Source organism: Squalius cephalus, assembly GCF_949319135.1.
Source record: "Squalius cephalus genome assembly, chromosome: 8".
NCBI lineage: Eukaryota > Metazoa > Chordata > Actinopteri > Cypriniformes > Leuciscidae > Squalius > Squalius cephalus.
The window spans coordinates 37,266,247-37,282,929 of record NC_137129.1 but is presented as its reverse complement, the minus strand read 5'-3'; the positions used below and the strand labels follow the sequence as shown (position 1 = coordinate 37,282,929).

Below are 16,683 nucleotides of genomic sequence, written 5' to 3'. Positions count from 1 at the left end.
GGTTGTGTTCTCCTGTGTTTGGATTTGAACATTAAATACTATTAACTTGGACTATTCCAATCAATTCAACACACCGTATCGTGACAGTTACAGTAATTTTTGTTTTATTTTTTTGCTTTCAGTGTGGATAGACAACTGACTTTAAGCTGGAAACTTCATACCTGGTTAGGACACAGTGTTACACAATAAAATGAACAGAAAAAAAATATCTACCATGCCATTTTTGTACTAACCAGCTGCAACAAGTGGACATTTTGTTACTTGGATAGCCACGCCCACAGCGAAATTTCACTGGTCAAGCTCTTCTCCTCAAACCTGCACATTAAACATCAAATAGCCTGTTTTGATAGGCTTTGATTGAGTTGCATTAGCATTTTCAATTATCTTCAAGAATAACATTTTGTTGTGTCAAACTAGGTTAGGACACAATGTAATGCAGGCGGTGTCATCTTTGTACTTTAGCATATTTTTTTCTTTGTACGGCCCATTCATTTCATGAATGATCTGTGACTTTTCAAGATGTTTTTACACATTAACAGATTTGAGTCAGCCGTGAATACTGCAATGTGAACAGCTCTGTGTGTAAACCCCATCAGACAGCATGTGTGTGTATTTCATGGCAGGTTTTCTCAGGTCACTTTGAGTGGATTTGTAAACCGTTTGTACTCAGACTCTCTCTCATGTGATCGCTCTAATCTCTTTTCACTATCACATTGTTCCTGCAGGGTCAAGCACATGATGTATAAATATTTTACAAGCACCATTGTCCTACTGCAGGACTTTCATTAGAGCTGAATATCACTGTTATCTATCTCATTCCACAATAAGCTTAATAAGCACAATAATGGCTTTATATGTTTAGTTCAGTCATATTTATGTCTTGTGATCTAACCACAAAACCAAACCCCTGTCATCTCACCCTGTCTTCTGACTGTAGGAAATTGGTCTAATTCTGGAGCAAAGTAAAGACTTGCGTCACAGCCAGCTTACTTGAGAAAAACAGTACGTTACTATTCCAAACTATTACCTAAACTAAAGAATATGAATACTATGCACAGCATGTGAATTTTCTGTTTGTGTTATATAGCTGAAACAACTAGTTTTGCTAAAATGTGCATTCAAAGCACAATGTGTTAGATAATGTATCCCACAATGCATTGTGCCTAACTTAACCTTTTATTTCCAGTGTGATAAAGAACCAGAAATGATTTTACTCACTTCTTGAATTAGTAGTTAATCATAATAGCAGACTTGCAAAGGTTTTACACAAAATTCTATTAAAAATGTCTTTCAGTCATAATTCGAAATGGTAAATGAATTAAATGTGCAGCATAAAGAGGTCATGTGAAATCAGTGTAGCAGACTACAGTTTTAAATGTTTGTTATGAAATATTGCATACTGTTCCAGTATCTTTAAAAATAGTAAGTACTAGGTAGTTGCCGTATATACTGCACCATATGCTACATTATAACAGAAGAAAAGCTTAGAAGGAGATGTCTAGATATGCATGCATACACACCCACAACTCCAAAACTGCTACCAATTTGTTAGTATGATGGTAGAGCAGAGTATAGTCACATGTTAGACAGAGGGTTACCGTAGTTTGACTTTTGAGGCGTAGCTCGGAGTGTGTGTGTGTGTGTGTGTTTGAGTTGATTTGTACTGTAAAATAGGAAAAACAAAAGTCATTTCAGTTCAAGGAATGTGCTGTATGTTGACAAAGTGCAGCATTAAATGTTCCAGTTCAACAGCTTAATTAATTGCCATTCCTGTACAAAACTGACTGCAATGTGTCGCATATTTGTCTTTCTTGTGGAGCCTAAGGCCGATTTGTTGAATTTAGGCTTAAACTGATTTCATATCAACTGATTGTGGTCATATTCCTGCAATGGCAAAACATGGAAAGTCTTAACTGAATGCAAGAAAGCTTGTGACTCACCGAGCACCTTTCTAAGTGCTTATTGATCGATTTCAGACACGACTTAAGTTAGGGGTTAAACCGATGTCCGCTGGCTCACTTCCTGTCTGACACGTGGTGCAAGTGAACAGTGTTCAGCTCTGATGAAATATCATTTTGACAGCCGTCCTGCACAGGGAGTGACATCATTTTGGCCTTTTCAACAACATGGAATGGAAGAAAATCACATCAGTACAATTTCATTTCTTTGTTAAGCTCAGCCATTTAACCTTGTTTTTTGAGTTATTTAATATTATGTATATACATTCACTGGCCAGTTTATTAGGTACACCATATTGCATTCAAAACTGCCTTAATTCTTCATGGTATAGATTCAAAAAGTTGGTGAAAACATTCCTCAGAGATGTTGGTCCACATTAACATGACAGCATCATGCAGTTGCCGCAGATTTGTCGGCTGCACATCCATGATGCTAATGCCATTTGAGTTTAGTGAACTCATTGTCATGTTCAAGAAACTAGTTTGAGATGATTTGAGCTTTGTGACATGGTGTGTTATCCTGCTGGAAGTAGCTATAAGAAGATGAGCACACTGTGGTCATAAAGAGATGGACATGGTCAGCAACAATACTCAGGCTGAAGTGTTAAAATTATGCTCAATTGGTACTAAGGGGCCCAAAGTGTGCCAAGAAAATATTCTACACTGTTGATACAAAGCAGGATGGATCCATGCTTTAGTGTTGTTTACACCTAATTCTAACCCGACCATCTGAATGTCGCAACAGAAATTGAGACTCATCAGACAGGCAACGTTTTTTCCAGTCTTCTATTGTCCAGTTTTGGTGAACCTGTGTGAATTGTAGTTTCCTGTTCTTAACTGACAGGATTGGTACAGTACCCGGTGTATCTTCAGCTGCTGTAGCCCATCTGATTCAAGGTTCAATGTGTTGTGTGTTCAGAGATGCTCTTCTGCATACCTTGGTTGTAAAAAGAGGTTATTTGAATTACTGTTGTCTTTTTATCAGCTTGAACCAATCTGGCCATTTTCCTCTGACCTCTGGCATCAACAAGGCATTTTCGCCCACAGAACTGCCGCTTACTGGATATTTCCTCTTTTTTGGTTGTGCGTAAAAAATCCCAGTAGATCAGCAGTTTCTGAAATACTCAGGCCAGCCCGTCTGGCATTAACAACCATGTCATGTTCAAAGTCACTTAAATCACATTTCTCCCTCATTCTGATGCTCAGTTTGAGCTTCAGCAGATCGTCTTGATCATGTATACATGCCTAAATGTATTGAGTTTCTGCTTTGTGATTGGCTGATTAGATATTTGCGTTAATGAGCAGTTGAACAGGTGTACCTTATCAAATGAATGAGTGTGTGTGTTGCAGCTCATAATATTTCAATGAACTCAGTTTAGCCAATAATTTTTTTCTTTCCTAAAACACATTTGTTGCAATTAATGCAAGATTCCAAACTAAACTATATCAAACTACTTTGACCATGTGAGGTTGTTGAAGAACAATTTTTGAAGGTTAAGCACCTCCTCTCACTGATTATTTGTATAAGTGGCTTCATTTTATTAAGAGTGGACCAATTTTGTACTCTATTCGTGAAAAGTGCCATTAACATTTGCAATGTACAATTACAAACACAGGCTCAAATAGATATATGCAAGCACACATACAGACTGACACAAACTGACAGGCCCATAAGACTCTTCACTATTGCCAGAATGAAATCATATATCACTCACAGCAAGCCCACAGCCTACAGAATTCATTAAACACACAAGTCGAGCAAGTGTCTTCAGTCAGCAGTAGATTTATGACCCCACAAGAGATGCGCAAAGAATATTGAATATTGCTGGAAGTAAACATGGAGCAGTGCAGGTTACCATTCCATAATTTTTGCAGATCTCTGAGAATACTGAAGGTGCCCAGTAATACATTCGGCTGATCACTTCACAGTCCAAACACACCGAGATTCATATCCCAGACTTCTTTTGCAAACAAGATTTTTGATAGCAGTTGAACGTCCGGTAACATCCGCTGTCTGTGACTTTTCCTTGTAAAGGAAGTAGTGAACTCAATTAAAGCAATATTATTTCATCATCATACCACTCCACTATCTAAATCTAATTACAAACATGAATCTTACACAGGTATTTGCATCATATATGATCAATTCTATCTTGTAGAATTAATCAATCAAGCAAATTATTCAGGGTCCTTGTACCTAAAGTGTTATGTACCTAAAATACACCGGTGTTTTGCCAGAGGAGAAGTTTATTTATGAGAAGTTTATTTATGTATAATCTTATTACTCTTTTAATAACTGTATCCACTGTATGTCCGACTGATTGCACTGTATTCCTCCTTTTGATTTTAAACTGAACTCAAATGGCACTGAGAATTGGGTAAGATGCAAACATAAATGACTTAATTGGGGAACTTGAGAGATGAAACCCTGCTGATAACCTGGGTCTGTGGTGGAGTAGTGAGTCTGATGTGTAATTAAACTCGAGGTTCTGTGGGGTGCGGACTGGATCGTTTCCATTCCTAGAGTTTCCGAACAAATGTGTTTTTGGGGTGCGGACTGATGGGGCAGTGAACCCGAGGTTACCCTGTGAGTCAGTCCTAGAGCTCCTCCTGTCCTTTAGGGAAAAATCGGGTCCATCGGAGACGTCCCATAGATTTCTTAGGCGCGCCAAATGAACACCACAGACACAGTGTAATCACCATGGGAAAATCTCAGAGTAAAACTGGGAGTTGTGAAAAATATGATACACCGGTGTTTTGCCAGATGAGAACTTTATCTATGTATAATTTATTTTCTCTTTTAATTAATTTGATAACTGTATCATATATCTCTTTTAATTTCTTTTATAACTGTTTTAATTTTTCTTGCCTTTATTTTGTGATTATTTTAATTCCTTTCTGTAAAGCACTTTGAATTGCCAAAGTGTAGGAAATGTGCCTAATAAATAAATTTGCCTTGCCTAAAGCAACTTCATATTATTCTATGTTCTATGTTATATTTATTTATTTTGCATTATGTATTTACCAAAAAAAAAAAACTTTATACTTTATATTATATAATATATTATATACGTGTTAATTTAGCAGGTATATTTTACTAAAGCATCAACATATTTTATTCTGTTTATTAATTTAACAGATGCATTTACCTGAAACAACTTCATATTATTCTATTCTATTCTATTCTATTCTATTCTATTCTATTCTATTCTATTCTATTCTATTCTATTCTATTCTATTCTATTTTTATGTACAAAAGTATTATTACATGCACTGTATGTTTCAAAGTAAGCATTGTTACCCATAATGCCCTGTTTCTGCTCAAGCAGCAGCAGAGGTCAATGCTCTCCGGCCCGTCTCAGACTGGCTCTCAGGATATTGAATCAAGCAGTGAAGCAAACATGGTGGAACATTGTGTCGGTTAATGCAAGGGCAGCATTTCAAAGGAAACTTTTCATTTCTCAGCATCAGCTGCCAGAGGAAGGTGACTGCAGCTCCAGAGCTGTTAACCTTTAACCGCCATACTGAGACAAAGGACTAAACCACTCATAATAGCCATCTAATGCTACGTCACACACGTCCAGCCCCTTTATAGTTTCATTTTCAACTCCCTCTGTTAATGTTTTCTGAAACAACATTCCTATCAATATTTCATCAGTGCTACGAGAAACATTTTTACGCTCCCCCATCACGTCTGACAGTGAAGCCACTGTAGTTTTCCTTACTATGGCTCTCACAGTTTGGTAGCATTTTAATTATCTCTGTTAATAAATAAGAAGCATAGACTGCAAAAAATAAAATAAAAAATTGGTCGTTGCCAATTCTATAATTCGGAGTCTGCGCAGTCGTGATCTTAGTTTGGCTTGCATCCCTTTCGATTAAAGGGCGGGTTTATGACCTATACCGCAGCCAATGCTTTGGCTTCACTTTTCAGGACTTGTGCGGCACATTTGATAGGAAGCTGTCACACGGCTCTGTGCACACTGCTTCAGCAAAACAGATGAGAGTATTTTAAACAGTAACTTGCATTGTGATTGAGCTATGTTTTGGAATTCCCATAATGTAAAAAAAAAAAAAGAAGAAAGTACTGGTAATATAAGGTAACTACATGGGTTAAGGTTAGGTTTAGGGATAGTTTCAGGGTTAGTACCTAGTTATAACCCAGTTATTGTAATTGCTATAATAAGTACATAGTATGTACATGCGAAACAGGACTGTAAAATAAAGTGCTACCAAAAAATCCATGTACATTAATTTGATGTATTCTATGTTTCCATCCAAAGTTGCGAATTTAACTTATGTGCAGAATTGGAATGATGCATAAAACATTTGCAAATAAAGCAGCGTTTCCATCCCATGTGTTCAAGGGAACAAAAACATCACTTCCTGGAAAACTGGTTAGTCCACAGGTTAGTCCAGTTATCCAATCAAATTCTCTGTTCAGGCAAAGTAAAAGTTTTTTGTTAAGCATTAAGCGATTTATTCGGTAAATGCTTTTCCATTGTAGTTTATGTGCATGTCTTCTTATTGGATAAAAATGTATCTACCTCAATTGAATGCACAAGTTTTTATTTTAGAATTTATGCACATCTTGGTGTTTCCATGAAGCGTATTTTATGCGATATCCCAAAATTTGGATGGAATCATCACCCAACTTCTCTACATTACATGTTGAATTCAGCAAATCCAGTTGGAAACAAATAAAGCTATTTTTAATCCAAATTTGTGTAAAAATGTCTTTACTTTTGGCAGAATAATGAATCAAGAAAAAAAAGCAGTTTATTGTTATATTCATCATACTTGAAATGGCAGGTCAAGCATTGCATTGTTGGACACGGTATTCTGACATCAAATCATACGAATCAGGAAGAGTTTGGGGGAATAATGTATCTCTAACTGCTTAGAAACACCAAGGTGAGGATGTGCCTGTGTCTGTGACATGGGTACTAATTTTGTTCAGCTACTAAATAAAGTAAAACTTAAAATACAAATCTTATTTTTTCCTATTATTTCAATTTGTCTGGAAAGTCTAATCTAAGCTAAAATGGGAACTCTGAGACATAAAGTTGAGGATATGTCTCATTGACCTTGATTTGAATGTTCACCGGAGCCTGACAATAATGAGCACACACTGGAGTTAACCGACTGTATCACACACACTTGGATCATAAGGGTCGGTGCACGTCTGTTTGGACGTCACACACTGTTGCAACTGTTTGTTTAGCTCACCTTCAACATGCCAGCTGATTTATATTCAGGAAATTCTGCTTCTTTGCCCCCCGCCGATGGGACGTCCTTAAAATCTGCAGATGCGTTGGCAATATATCAGTGCGGTTTATGGACACATGCTGTGTCTTTCATAGAAAAATGTCTTGATGTGTCTTCATATCACTGCTGGAAAAGACAATAATAGATAAGTCAACCGAAATAAACCCACGCTTACTAATGAAGCATAACTGTTAGAATTATTTCCAATCCATACTGTACATATTTACTGATATGACTGCTGATTTTATTAAATGTTTTTTTTTAAAGAAATAGTTTTCAGGAAGATCAAATCTAGAATATTTTAAGATATTGAAACATTTTAACTTTATAGAAAATATAGATGTGACATGGCATAGAAAACAGTTTCAACTATTCTGAGTTTATCTGCTTCCAATATCAGGCGATTAGACTGATACAGATAATAAAAAAGACAATATTTATATTGTCAAGACCCTTAGTTTTCACTGCAACATTATTTTCAGCATAATTGAGCACTTTATATCCTTCATTTCTCATTACAATGATGAGTCTGATATTGCCTTTATCAGCATTATAAATGGTTCTCATTACTGTATTTCTGTATTTCTTTATTACAGAAGAATATATATATATATATATATATATATATATATATATATATATATATATATATATATATGTACGTATGTATGTATGTGTATATATATATATATATATATATATATATATATATATATATATACTATTAATTTGTGTGTGTGTGTGTGTGTGTGTGTGTGTGTGTGTGTGTGTGTGTGTGTGTGTCCTGCGCACCTCTTAATGAGGTACAATTTAATGATAGTAAATAAAATACAATTTATTTTTACATCACTTATTAATCTGACACTTGGGCATCAATATGGGCTGATGGCTTGGTGGATATATCAGTCTTTCTGTCAAAGTTATGAGAGAGAGCATGCAATAAAGACAATGATGGACAGACTGTGTCAGAGTAAATATGTGAATACTAATAACCATGGTTGAGTTTTCCCGTCTAAAACACACTGATTCTTCCACCATAAAGCCAGTCTGGAAAAGCCAATATCCTCTCAGATTCCAGCCATTCCACTCGTGTCACAACTACACAACCTGTTGTGTGGGAAGAAGCCATTAGATGTGATTAGCACCACACACTCATACAGGTCCAGCTTGAGTGAAGTGGCTTTGAGCTGCGGCGTCTTTGAGACGGATTGTGTCATAAGTATGATTTGGGATCATGTCCAGAAATGCCACTGCTGTCATTCGTCTTGGAGTCGTGCATCGTACATTGGTTTGTCTCAGAGCGGCACATCAGGTTCCCAGAACAAATATTGTCTGAGATGAGTCACAGCCTGAGTAATTAGAAATGGCGTCTTCCTGAGTCACGGGTGTGCGGCTGCCACTCTATTACTGAGTCATTGGATTATGTTCATTGAACAACACACACCCTCACAATGGGCAAACAGCTCCGTTGACAACGGTAGAGCAACACAGAGTTCTGAAAGAGAACTGCATTCGGGGTTAGATAAGACAATGCAAGGCTTGATGTGTTTAGCTGCAAATTAACTTCTCTTGTTCTCTCTAGGTGATGGAATGGATGATGTCGGAAGTACAGGGCACTGTGGAGTTCTCACTGGAGTTGCACAAGTTTCACAATGTGGATCTCTTCCAGAGAGGGTGAGTCTGTGTTCTTCTGCATGTTTGAAGGCTCTGATGAATGGCTTTGTAAAGCATCTGTTCTCTAAACAACCTGTTCAGGAATAGCACATGGTGACGGCATCATGTACAAACTCTAAGAGCCGGTTTGGATCACACTGTGCAGTTTAACTGAGAATGTGCTCTCACATTCCAGATTTTTTTTTCATGTTCTTTTTAAATGCAATGAATAGATGGCATTGTGTTTGGTGTTTTAGTTCATGTCTCATTAGCTTTCAGAACATATGTTAACAGAAAGTGTTCCTAAAACTAGACAAAACAGACTTTTAGCAGAGATATGCATTTTCTTTAATGGAGAAATGCACAAAAAAAAAGTTAATGACTCATCTTGGACTCAAGGTTGTATCTAAAACTCCAACCAAATGCTCTCTGCTATGAGAACCTGAAGAACATCTGCTAAAGGCTATATTTAGACTAAAGAATATTCTGCTTTTTACAAAAACATACTACCCTTAAATAGTTTAGAGTCAGTAGGATTTTTTAAATGTTTTAGAAACAAGTCTCTTATGCTCAACTAGGCAGACTTCACCTGATAAAAATAAAAACAATAAAACAAACAGTTTTTTTCAAAAACAAACCTTTTTTTTTTTTACTGACCTCAAACTTTTAAATGGTAGTGTGTGTGTGTCGATATGTGTCGCTCTAATTTCCTGTTTCAACAGGAAACACATGAACAGGCCTCGTTTACACTACAGATCTTGATGCCCAATTCTGATTTGTTGCCTATATACTCTTTTTTTTTTTTTACCGTCCGTTTACGTTCTTTCAATTCTGACCCATTATCCGATTCATGTGTTTACACTTGACATACTATCTGAAACATTGCGCATGCTTAAAGGGGGTTTTGCACAGATGGACGAACGCGAAATATGCTTCAAATTCGTGCTATAGATACACATTTTCATGAGATCGTGACCAAATGAAATTGCAATCTGTTTGAACAGCCTGATTGGCTGAGACATAACATTCACTCAACCAATGGCATGAGTTTGTTAGACGAATAGCAGACAGGGAGAGTGAAACTGAAACGTATATAAAGGGAATATATTTGGTACCACTATTGGTGCAAAAAAAAAACACACACTTCTCTGTATGTGTATTTTAGGAGTTTCATCTGTATGTATATGTACTGTATGTTTCATGTAAAAAAGAAATCATTTACTGACAATATTCCCATAGAAAAGTAATGAGGCTGTTATTTTTAGTGACGGTTGTAGCATAATCATGAATCTTCCTTGCTAATAACATTGTTATTTACACCTTACACTTTACCTTAATGAAGTTACTAGAAAAATAACCACTCTGTAACACTGTCAATGCACCCATTATCTACACAGCAAATGCAAAAAAACAGATTGCTTTGACTATAACCAAAAAAAGTAGTCTACACTACAAATATCTGAAGCTGTGTTGTTTGCAATATTGACATCTTTACTGATTGTAATAACAGTGAGGTACAGCTCGCTCGTAGTGTGGACTGAGTGTTAAACACTGTTTTCATATACACCTCCCCGCTAAGACCATAAGGCATCACATGAAGGTGTTCGGTTCAGTAGACTGGTAAATTAATGATTGATTTTTGCTGTTTTTGTACATTATTTTCCTGTCATTGGTTCAAGCCAAATCAATTACACCCTTGCTGCGAGCAGCAGGTGAAGTCTACAGGGAATTCAATGACTTTACAGGTCACTGATTTTTAACTATGCAGCATATAGAGATCTGACTAGGAACTAATCTGAGGTTCAGGGACAAAATTGTGCTGCCTGCCATGACTTTTAGGATTCTTCTGGAAGTTCTACTACAGTCACTTTGGTGCTAATTCAGTGTTTGGATGAGGCGTTGACATTATAGATAATTGGCATGTTATATACTACTGTTCAAAAGTTGGGAGTTGGTAAGATTTTTTTTTATGTTTTTGAGAGAAGTCCCTTATGCTAATTAATTTGATTCAACTTTTTCTATTTATATGTATTTAAAATATAATTCATTCCTGTGATGCAAAGCTGAATTTTCAGCATCATTACGTCAGTCTTCAGTGTCACATGATCCTTCAGAAATCACTCTAATATGCTGATTTGCTGCTCAAGAAACGTTTATTATTATTATGTTGAAAACAGCTGGGCTGCATATTTTGTGGAAACCAGTGCTAATTTTTTCAGGATTCCTTGATGAAGAGAAAGTTCAAAAGAACAGCATTTCTTTGAAATAGTAAAGACATTTATAATGTTACAAAGTCTTACTGACACCAAACGTTTGAACGGCAGTGTATATTAAATATGACTAAATATGTAAAAAAATCTAATATACACTAAATATACATTTTAAAAAGTGTAAACAACATTTTACTAATTATTTTATAATTACATTAAGTTTTTATGACAATGGAATAGAATAATTCATGTAAAAAATTCTGCAGGTCCGTTTAAAATGAATTAGCGAAGGCATGAAGAAGATTAAAACGGGCCAATTACAGTATATATGACTTTGCATTTCTATTTCACATACAAATAAAATTACCAAAAACTTGAGGTTGATGAAAAAAAGCTTGTGGGTTTTTAACATGAACTTAATTATTTATCGTATTTAAAAAATATTCCTGGTTACTGTACAAATTGCATCAGTGCACAATTTTTTTTTATAATTGCTATGGGTCATAATTAATATAAATTGTTGTGAGTGTTAACAGTGGAGTTGGTTAATTTGTACACATTCTGTGCACTGTTGTTGATAAAGAACAGGGATAAAGCTTGAAGAAAAATTCTACTAATTGTACTTGTTCATTTTATAACACAAAAGACTGGCAGATGAATAAACGAAAAATAATACTGCCCTGTAAATAAAATGTGCCTGTTTTATTCAGACAAAAACCACTTGAATACACATCACACTACATGATTACTGAACTCGTAGGCAACTTCCATAGAAAGACTTGAAGACCACAGAATGCTAAAGGCATTGTTAACAGAGAAAGTTCATGTTGCCTTTAAGAAGCGGGCAGAGCTGACACAAAGGTAATCAACAAGGGTGATAAACAAAGTTTCTAAAAAAAGAACCTAACAAGTTTACTCTGTGACTAAAACGAGTCTACGAATCTACAATAAAGCTAGACATTCTGACTCTAGCAGTGCATCTAAAGTCGGTTACGTCTCATTAGACACCCGTTTGTCTGCAGATCTAGCATACTATTTCCTCTCTATCCTCAACCAGTCTCCTGACAGCTGTGTGAAGCAGAGGTTGTGATGGAGGAGAGGTCACTCATAATGTTGTTCAGCTCACCGCGTTTGCTCTGAGATTAAAGCAAGGCTGTTGGCTGAAACATCAGCTTTGCAGAGATTTGACTGCCCCTTCCCCCTCCATAAAGCAGAAAGCTAAACCTCTGAATCTCCTCTGAAATAATCCCCAGAAGACACAGACTGCTGTTATATACTGTTTGTTTTTACAGCAACTGTATGTACAGTAGTTCCTGCTCCGAAGAGAAGCATCTAACAATAGAACGGGACAGATTGAACTAATACAATGTTAGCCTATATGTGTCTGGTGGAGCCCAACAGAATACGTTATAGTGAGCACAGAGAATCTGTTTGGGAATGAAGTATTAGATGAGCAGTCATTCGTGGGTGTGTGTGTGTGTGGTATGTGGTTGAAGAAGATGTGGATTTGGTGAAACAGAAAAGAACAAATAAACAAATATGTCATATTTTACTCACCGTCAGGTTGTTCCAAACCATTATTTTCGCTATGGAACAGAAAGAGACATTTAATACAGTTTTTCTTTGTAGTTAAAATGAACTGAGGCTGAAGCTTTAAGCTTTAAAAACGATAAAAAAGCACCATAAAAGTAGTCAAAATCCCTCACATGCTAAATGCATGCTGTTCGTCACAAGACAAAAAAACATTGTGTTTCAACTGTATATTAAAAAATGGCACCTCTAGTGTTGTCATTCCTCTAGCACGTGCACAAGTGACGATTCTCTGTAAACCAATCAACGTTCTGCAGTGAGTCTAGCTCCACCCTTTATTACAGCGCTACAACAACTGTAATGAAATGACCCTTCACAATAGATCATGCTTTACAATTAACTTTGTTTGAGAGCTACATATGACAATGTATCTGCTCAATAAAATACCGTACCTGTTGAGTAATAAAAACACCATCTCCGCGTCGATTTTACAACATTTCAAATCCCTCAGTTTTTCCGAAAAGCCAAGCCGATGTTGATTCTTGTTTTATTACGAGTTTTCTTGTTGCCAGCAGACTCTCCTCTGTTTGGCGTTTGTTTTAAATGGGTCATTCTCTGGAGGTTGGATATTTCGCTGCTCCATGTCAACCTTTTCCGCTCGTTGTGACACAAACCTATGCAACTCCCACCAGACACACGTCAAAATAACCGGAGAAGCGTTTCTTTATTTACGGATATGACGAGACACACGCAGGCGATATAATGTATGTAAGCAATTTTCCCGCAAATTTTTTAATTCATATGCTTCCAAAAATGCAATACTGCTTCCATTTAGTTAGCAATGTCCAACTTCCTATGATCCAATCAATTCCCAAGGACAAAATCAAGTCACATTTTTACTTATTCCAGAACCCGTTACACTTGAATATACATCACAATGGGGAAGGAAAGAATAATGCCGCTTCCATTCCATGCCAAATTTAATTCCATGTGGGAAATTTACAAAACGTGAAAAATTAAAAATTGCTTATTGTTTTGTGTAAACGCTAGCAAGAAGTTGTTGTTTTCATCAGCATTCAGCACTGCATGTTTTAACATGTGCTATATCATTTCAGACATGTTGTAGCTTGTGTTACGCTGTAAACATGCTTTAGCATGCGCTACAGACATTTTAGCGCATGCTGCAACAGTGCATCATGTATTTCAAACATGTCGTAGCTTGTACTGCACTGCAGACATGTTTTAGCATGTGCTACAGACATTTTAGTGCATGCTATTGACACTTTAGCATTTAGCACTTTAGCAGTGCATGTGTGTTTTGTTGCAGCATGCTGTAGACATGTAACGTGAGCAAGTGTTATGGTAACATTTCAGCGTGGAACTATGTTAGACATATGTTAGCATGTACTGTCAACATACTGTGGTGTAGATGTTCTTGCGGAGCTGATGTGAAGTACAGGGATGACCTGAGCTCCAGAGACTATGATCTGTGAAGTGCTTCAACATTTCACATGCATCCGCAGTCACTACACTGGCCAAGGTGACCTTTGTACAATCCCCCTGATGGAGTCTGGGCCGTCTGAACATGCCGACTAAGCTTTCACATTAATTCATCATCATTATTTATGATCAAATAGAGATTCAATGCATAAGATTTCACACTGACCAGATAAAACAGCTGTTTATCTCGGTCTTGTTCAGTGTAAATGGTATAGGTACATGCATTATATCCATTATTTATTGCCATTTTGTCCTGAAGGGATTAATAATTTAGTCACATTTGTAGAGAAATTTACCAGTATGGTTGGGAAGAGCATCCCACAGTCTTTTATCAGGAAACACAAGCTTGGTTTATATAGAATTCAATGTGTTTTAATTTTTATATACACTGAAAATTATTCTAAAAGTTTGGAATAATTCATATTTTTTACATGTTTTTAAAACAAGCACACCATGGCTGCATTTATTTGATCACAAATACAGTAAAAATATTGTGAAATATTATTACCATATAAGTGTCAAAACATTAAATTAACCATAATTCATGCATAGGTTTCAAGAAATGTATATTATTCAGTGAAAAAAGAAATATGATTTTATTTTATATCTTGATTTTATGTTAATGCTATGCGTGTGTTTTTTAAGCAAGGACATCATCTATTTCAGACACACTGTAACTTGCTCTGTGTTTTGGTTTGTCTCTTTTAACTGCAAACTTGTACATATCAGATGATGATTCGTCAAATGAGGTCTAATTCTGGGTCTTTGTAATATGTGAATAAAATCTTTAATGCTTCAATATTTCTGTCACTTGCAGCTTCTATCAGGTGAGGGCAGGTCTACGCGTGTCTCCTCGGGTTCCCCACAGAATCACTGCCACAACACCTGGATACACAGGTGAGAACTTTCTATACTGACCTATGTTGACCTTCTTTACTTTGTGTTGTTTCAGAGTCTCCATAAATTTATGTGTCAGAAAATATGCAACTAATCAGTCAGTGACACTTTTGCATTTTTTAGATTTAATATGTTTAGTGGTGGTGGTTTGGATTCGAGATGCATCATCCGAGAGTTTTAGACTCTCAGCATGCTAAAATCTTCTATGAGGAGATGCTTCTATGAATTTATCCCATTAACAGGGCCACTGTGACCATTAAAGCAGCACTTCAAATTTTAATTCACCTCCTGAACAACAATTTTAGAGACAATTACTGTCGAATTTGCTGCAAGCGCTGTTATTATGCACAATGCATTTGTTTGTGAGGACTTTAATCATTTTGGTTACAGTTATTCAGTCTATACCTTGTTTTAATGGATACAGGACGATAGTGAAGCCCATCGGAAGAGTCTGCTCCAGGGTTTCAGTCGAGGGCTCTTTCCAAGAGGCTTTTGGGAGGATTCCCCTCACTGTTTTTCTACTCCTGCAGTTAAAAATAAATGTGCAGAATAAACCACTCGGACAGAAAGTTTTCTGAGACAAAAATACAGCCTTTAGAGGACACACACACAGAGAGAGAGAGAGAGAGAGAGAGAGAGAGAAAGAGAGAGAGAGAGAGAGAGAGAGAGAGAGAAACTCAGTATGAGGCTTTTAAAGTCTAACAAATTATCAATTATGCACTAAAACTATAAAAACAGATCGACAAAGAAAATGAGAGCAAAATAAGATTTGTTAAAGATTTGAAAGTGAAAGAGTTTACTATGCTATTCTAAATTTATATAATTTCTTTATTTTATATAAAGAAATTATATGTATGTATGTATGTATATATATATATATATATACAGAGAGAGAGAGAGAGAGAGAGAGAGAGAGAGAGAGATTTATTTTATTACATGACCTACAATATTACCCAGAAACTATAATCTAACAGAACAATTTTCCTATGGTATTATTATTAATAAAAAATAAACAAATGCACGGATATAACATTTCCAAAACCAATTATTTAGAATATACCATACTTTGATTTTCTTAAGGGGGAAAAAAAGTCTCTCCCAATTTATTATGTAAACTATACAGGGAACCCTCTCATTTTGTACATATTGCTATAATATTTGAGGTTAAAATAAAACAACAGAGTCTATTAATCTGTAAGTGCTATTCATTTTCAGGTATAATCATTGCACACAAATAAAAATTGTAAATGACGTCTTTCCGCGGTGGAAACGCCGATTGAGCGATTAGGCTACATGAGCCATTATACATTTTGATAAGTGTACTGTATCTTTCAACATACCTGTTGGTGTTCATGCATGTTTTTTTTTTTCGTATTATGAACAAAAGAGTAGACTAGGGGCTCCGTGTTGCTGCTTGAACTGAACTGAGGCTGTGAGGCATTACATTACGTCACATTTAAGAGCGCCAAAACGCCATTGTTTGAATTTTGTGATAAAATGGACAGAATTGTAAATGTGAGACTTTTCTAATCAGAAGTAACAAAGCACAAAGCTCTGTGCGATTACTGATTGGGAGGCGCGCTACAAATTTGGTGTAGGAACAAAAACGCGGACCTGGCAATCCTGGCTTGAACTACGGGTGATTCATAGGGTCAAATGGTTTAGAG

At 36.2% G+C, this 16,683-nt stretch overlaps 1 protein-coding gene across 1 annotated transcript in view; it reads left to right on the top strand.

The window, feature by feature from the left end:
- Nucleotides 1-8,460: 8,460 nt before the first annotated feature.
- The window catches only part of fam135b (family with sequence similarity 135 member B), a gene marked incomplete at its 5' end in the record, with an annotated part of 23,418 nt that continues 15,195 nt past the window's right edge, over nucleotides 8,461-16,683 (top strand). Inside the window, 3 exons of the mRNA XM_079879366.1 lie at nucleotides 8,461-8,514; nucleotides 8,809-8,900; nucleotides 14,937-15,016. Coding sequence (XP_079735492.1) covers nucleotides 8,461-8,514; nucleotides 8,809-8,900; nucleotides 14,937-15,016 — 226 coding nt within the window. The remainder of the gene's footprint in view (nucleotides 8,515-8,808; nucleotides 8,901-14,936; nucleotides 15,017-16,683) is intronic.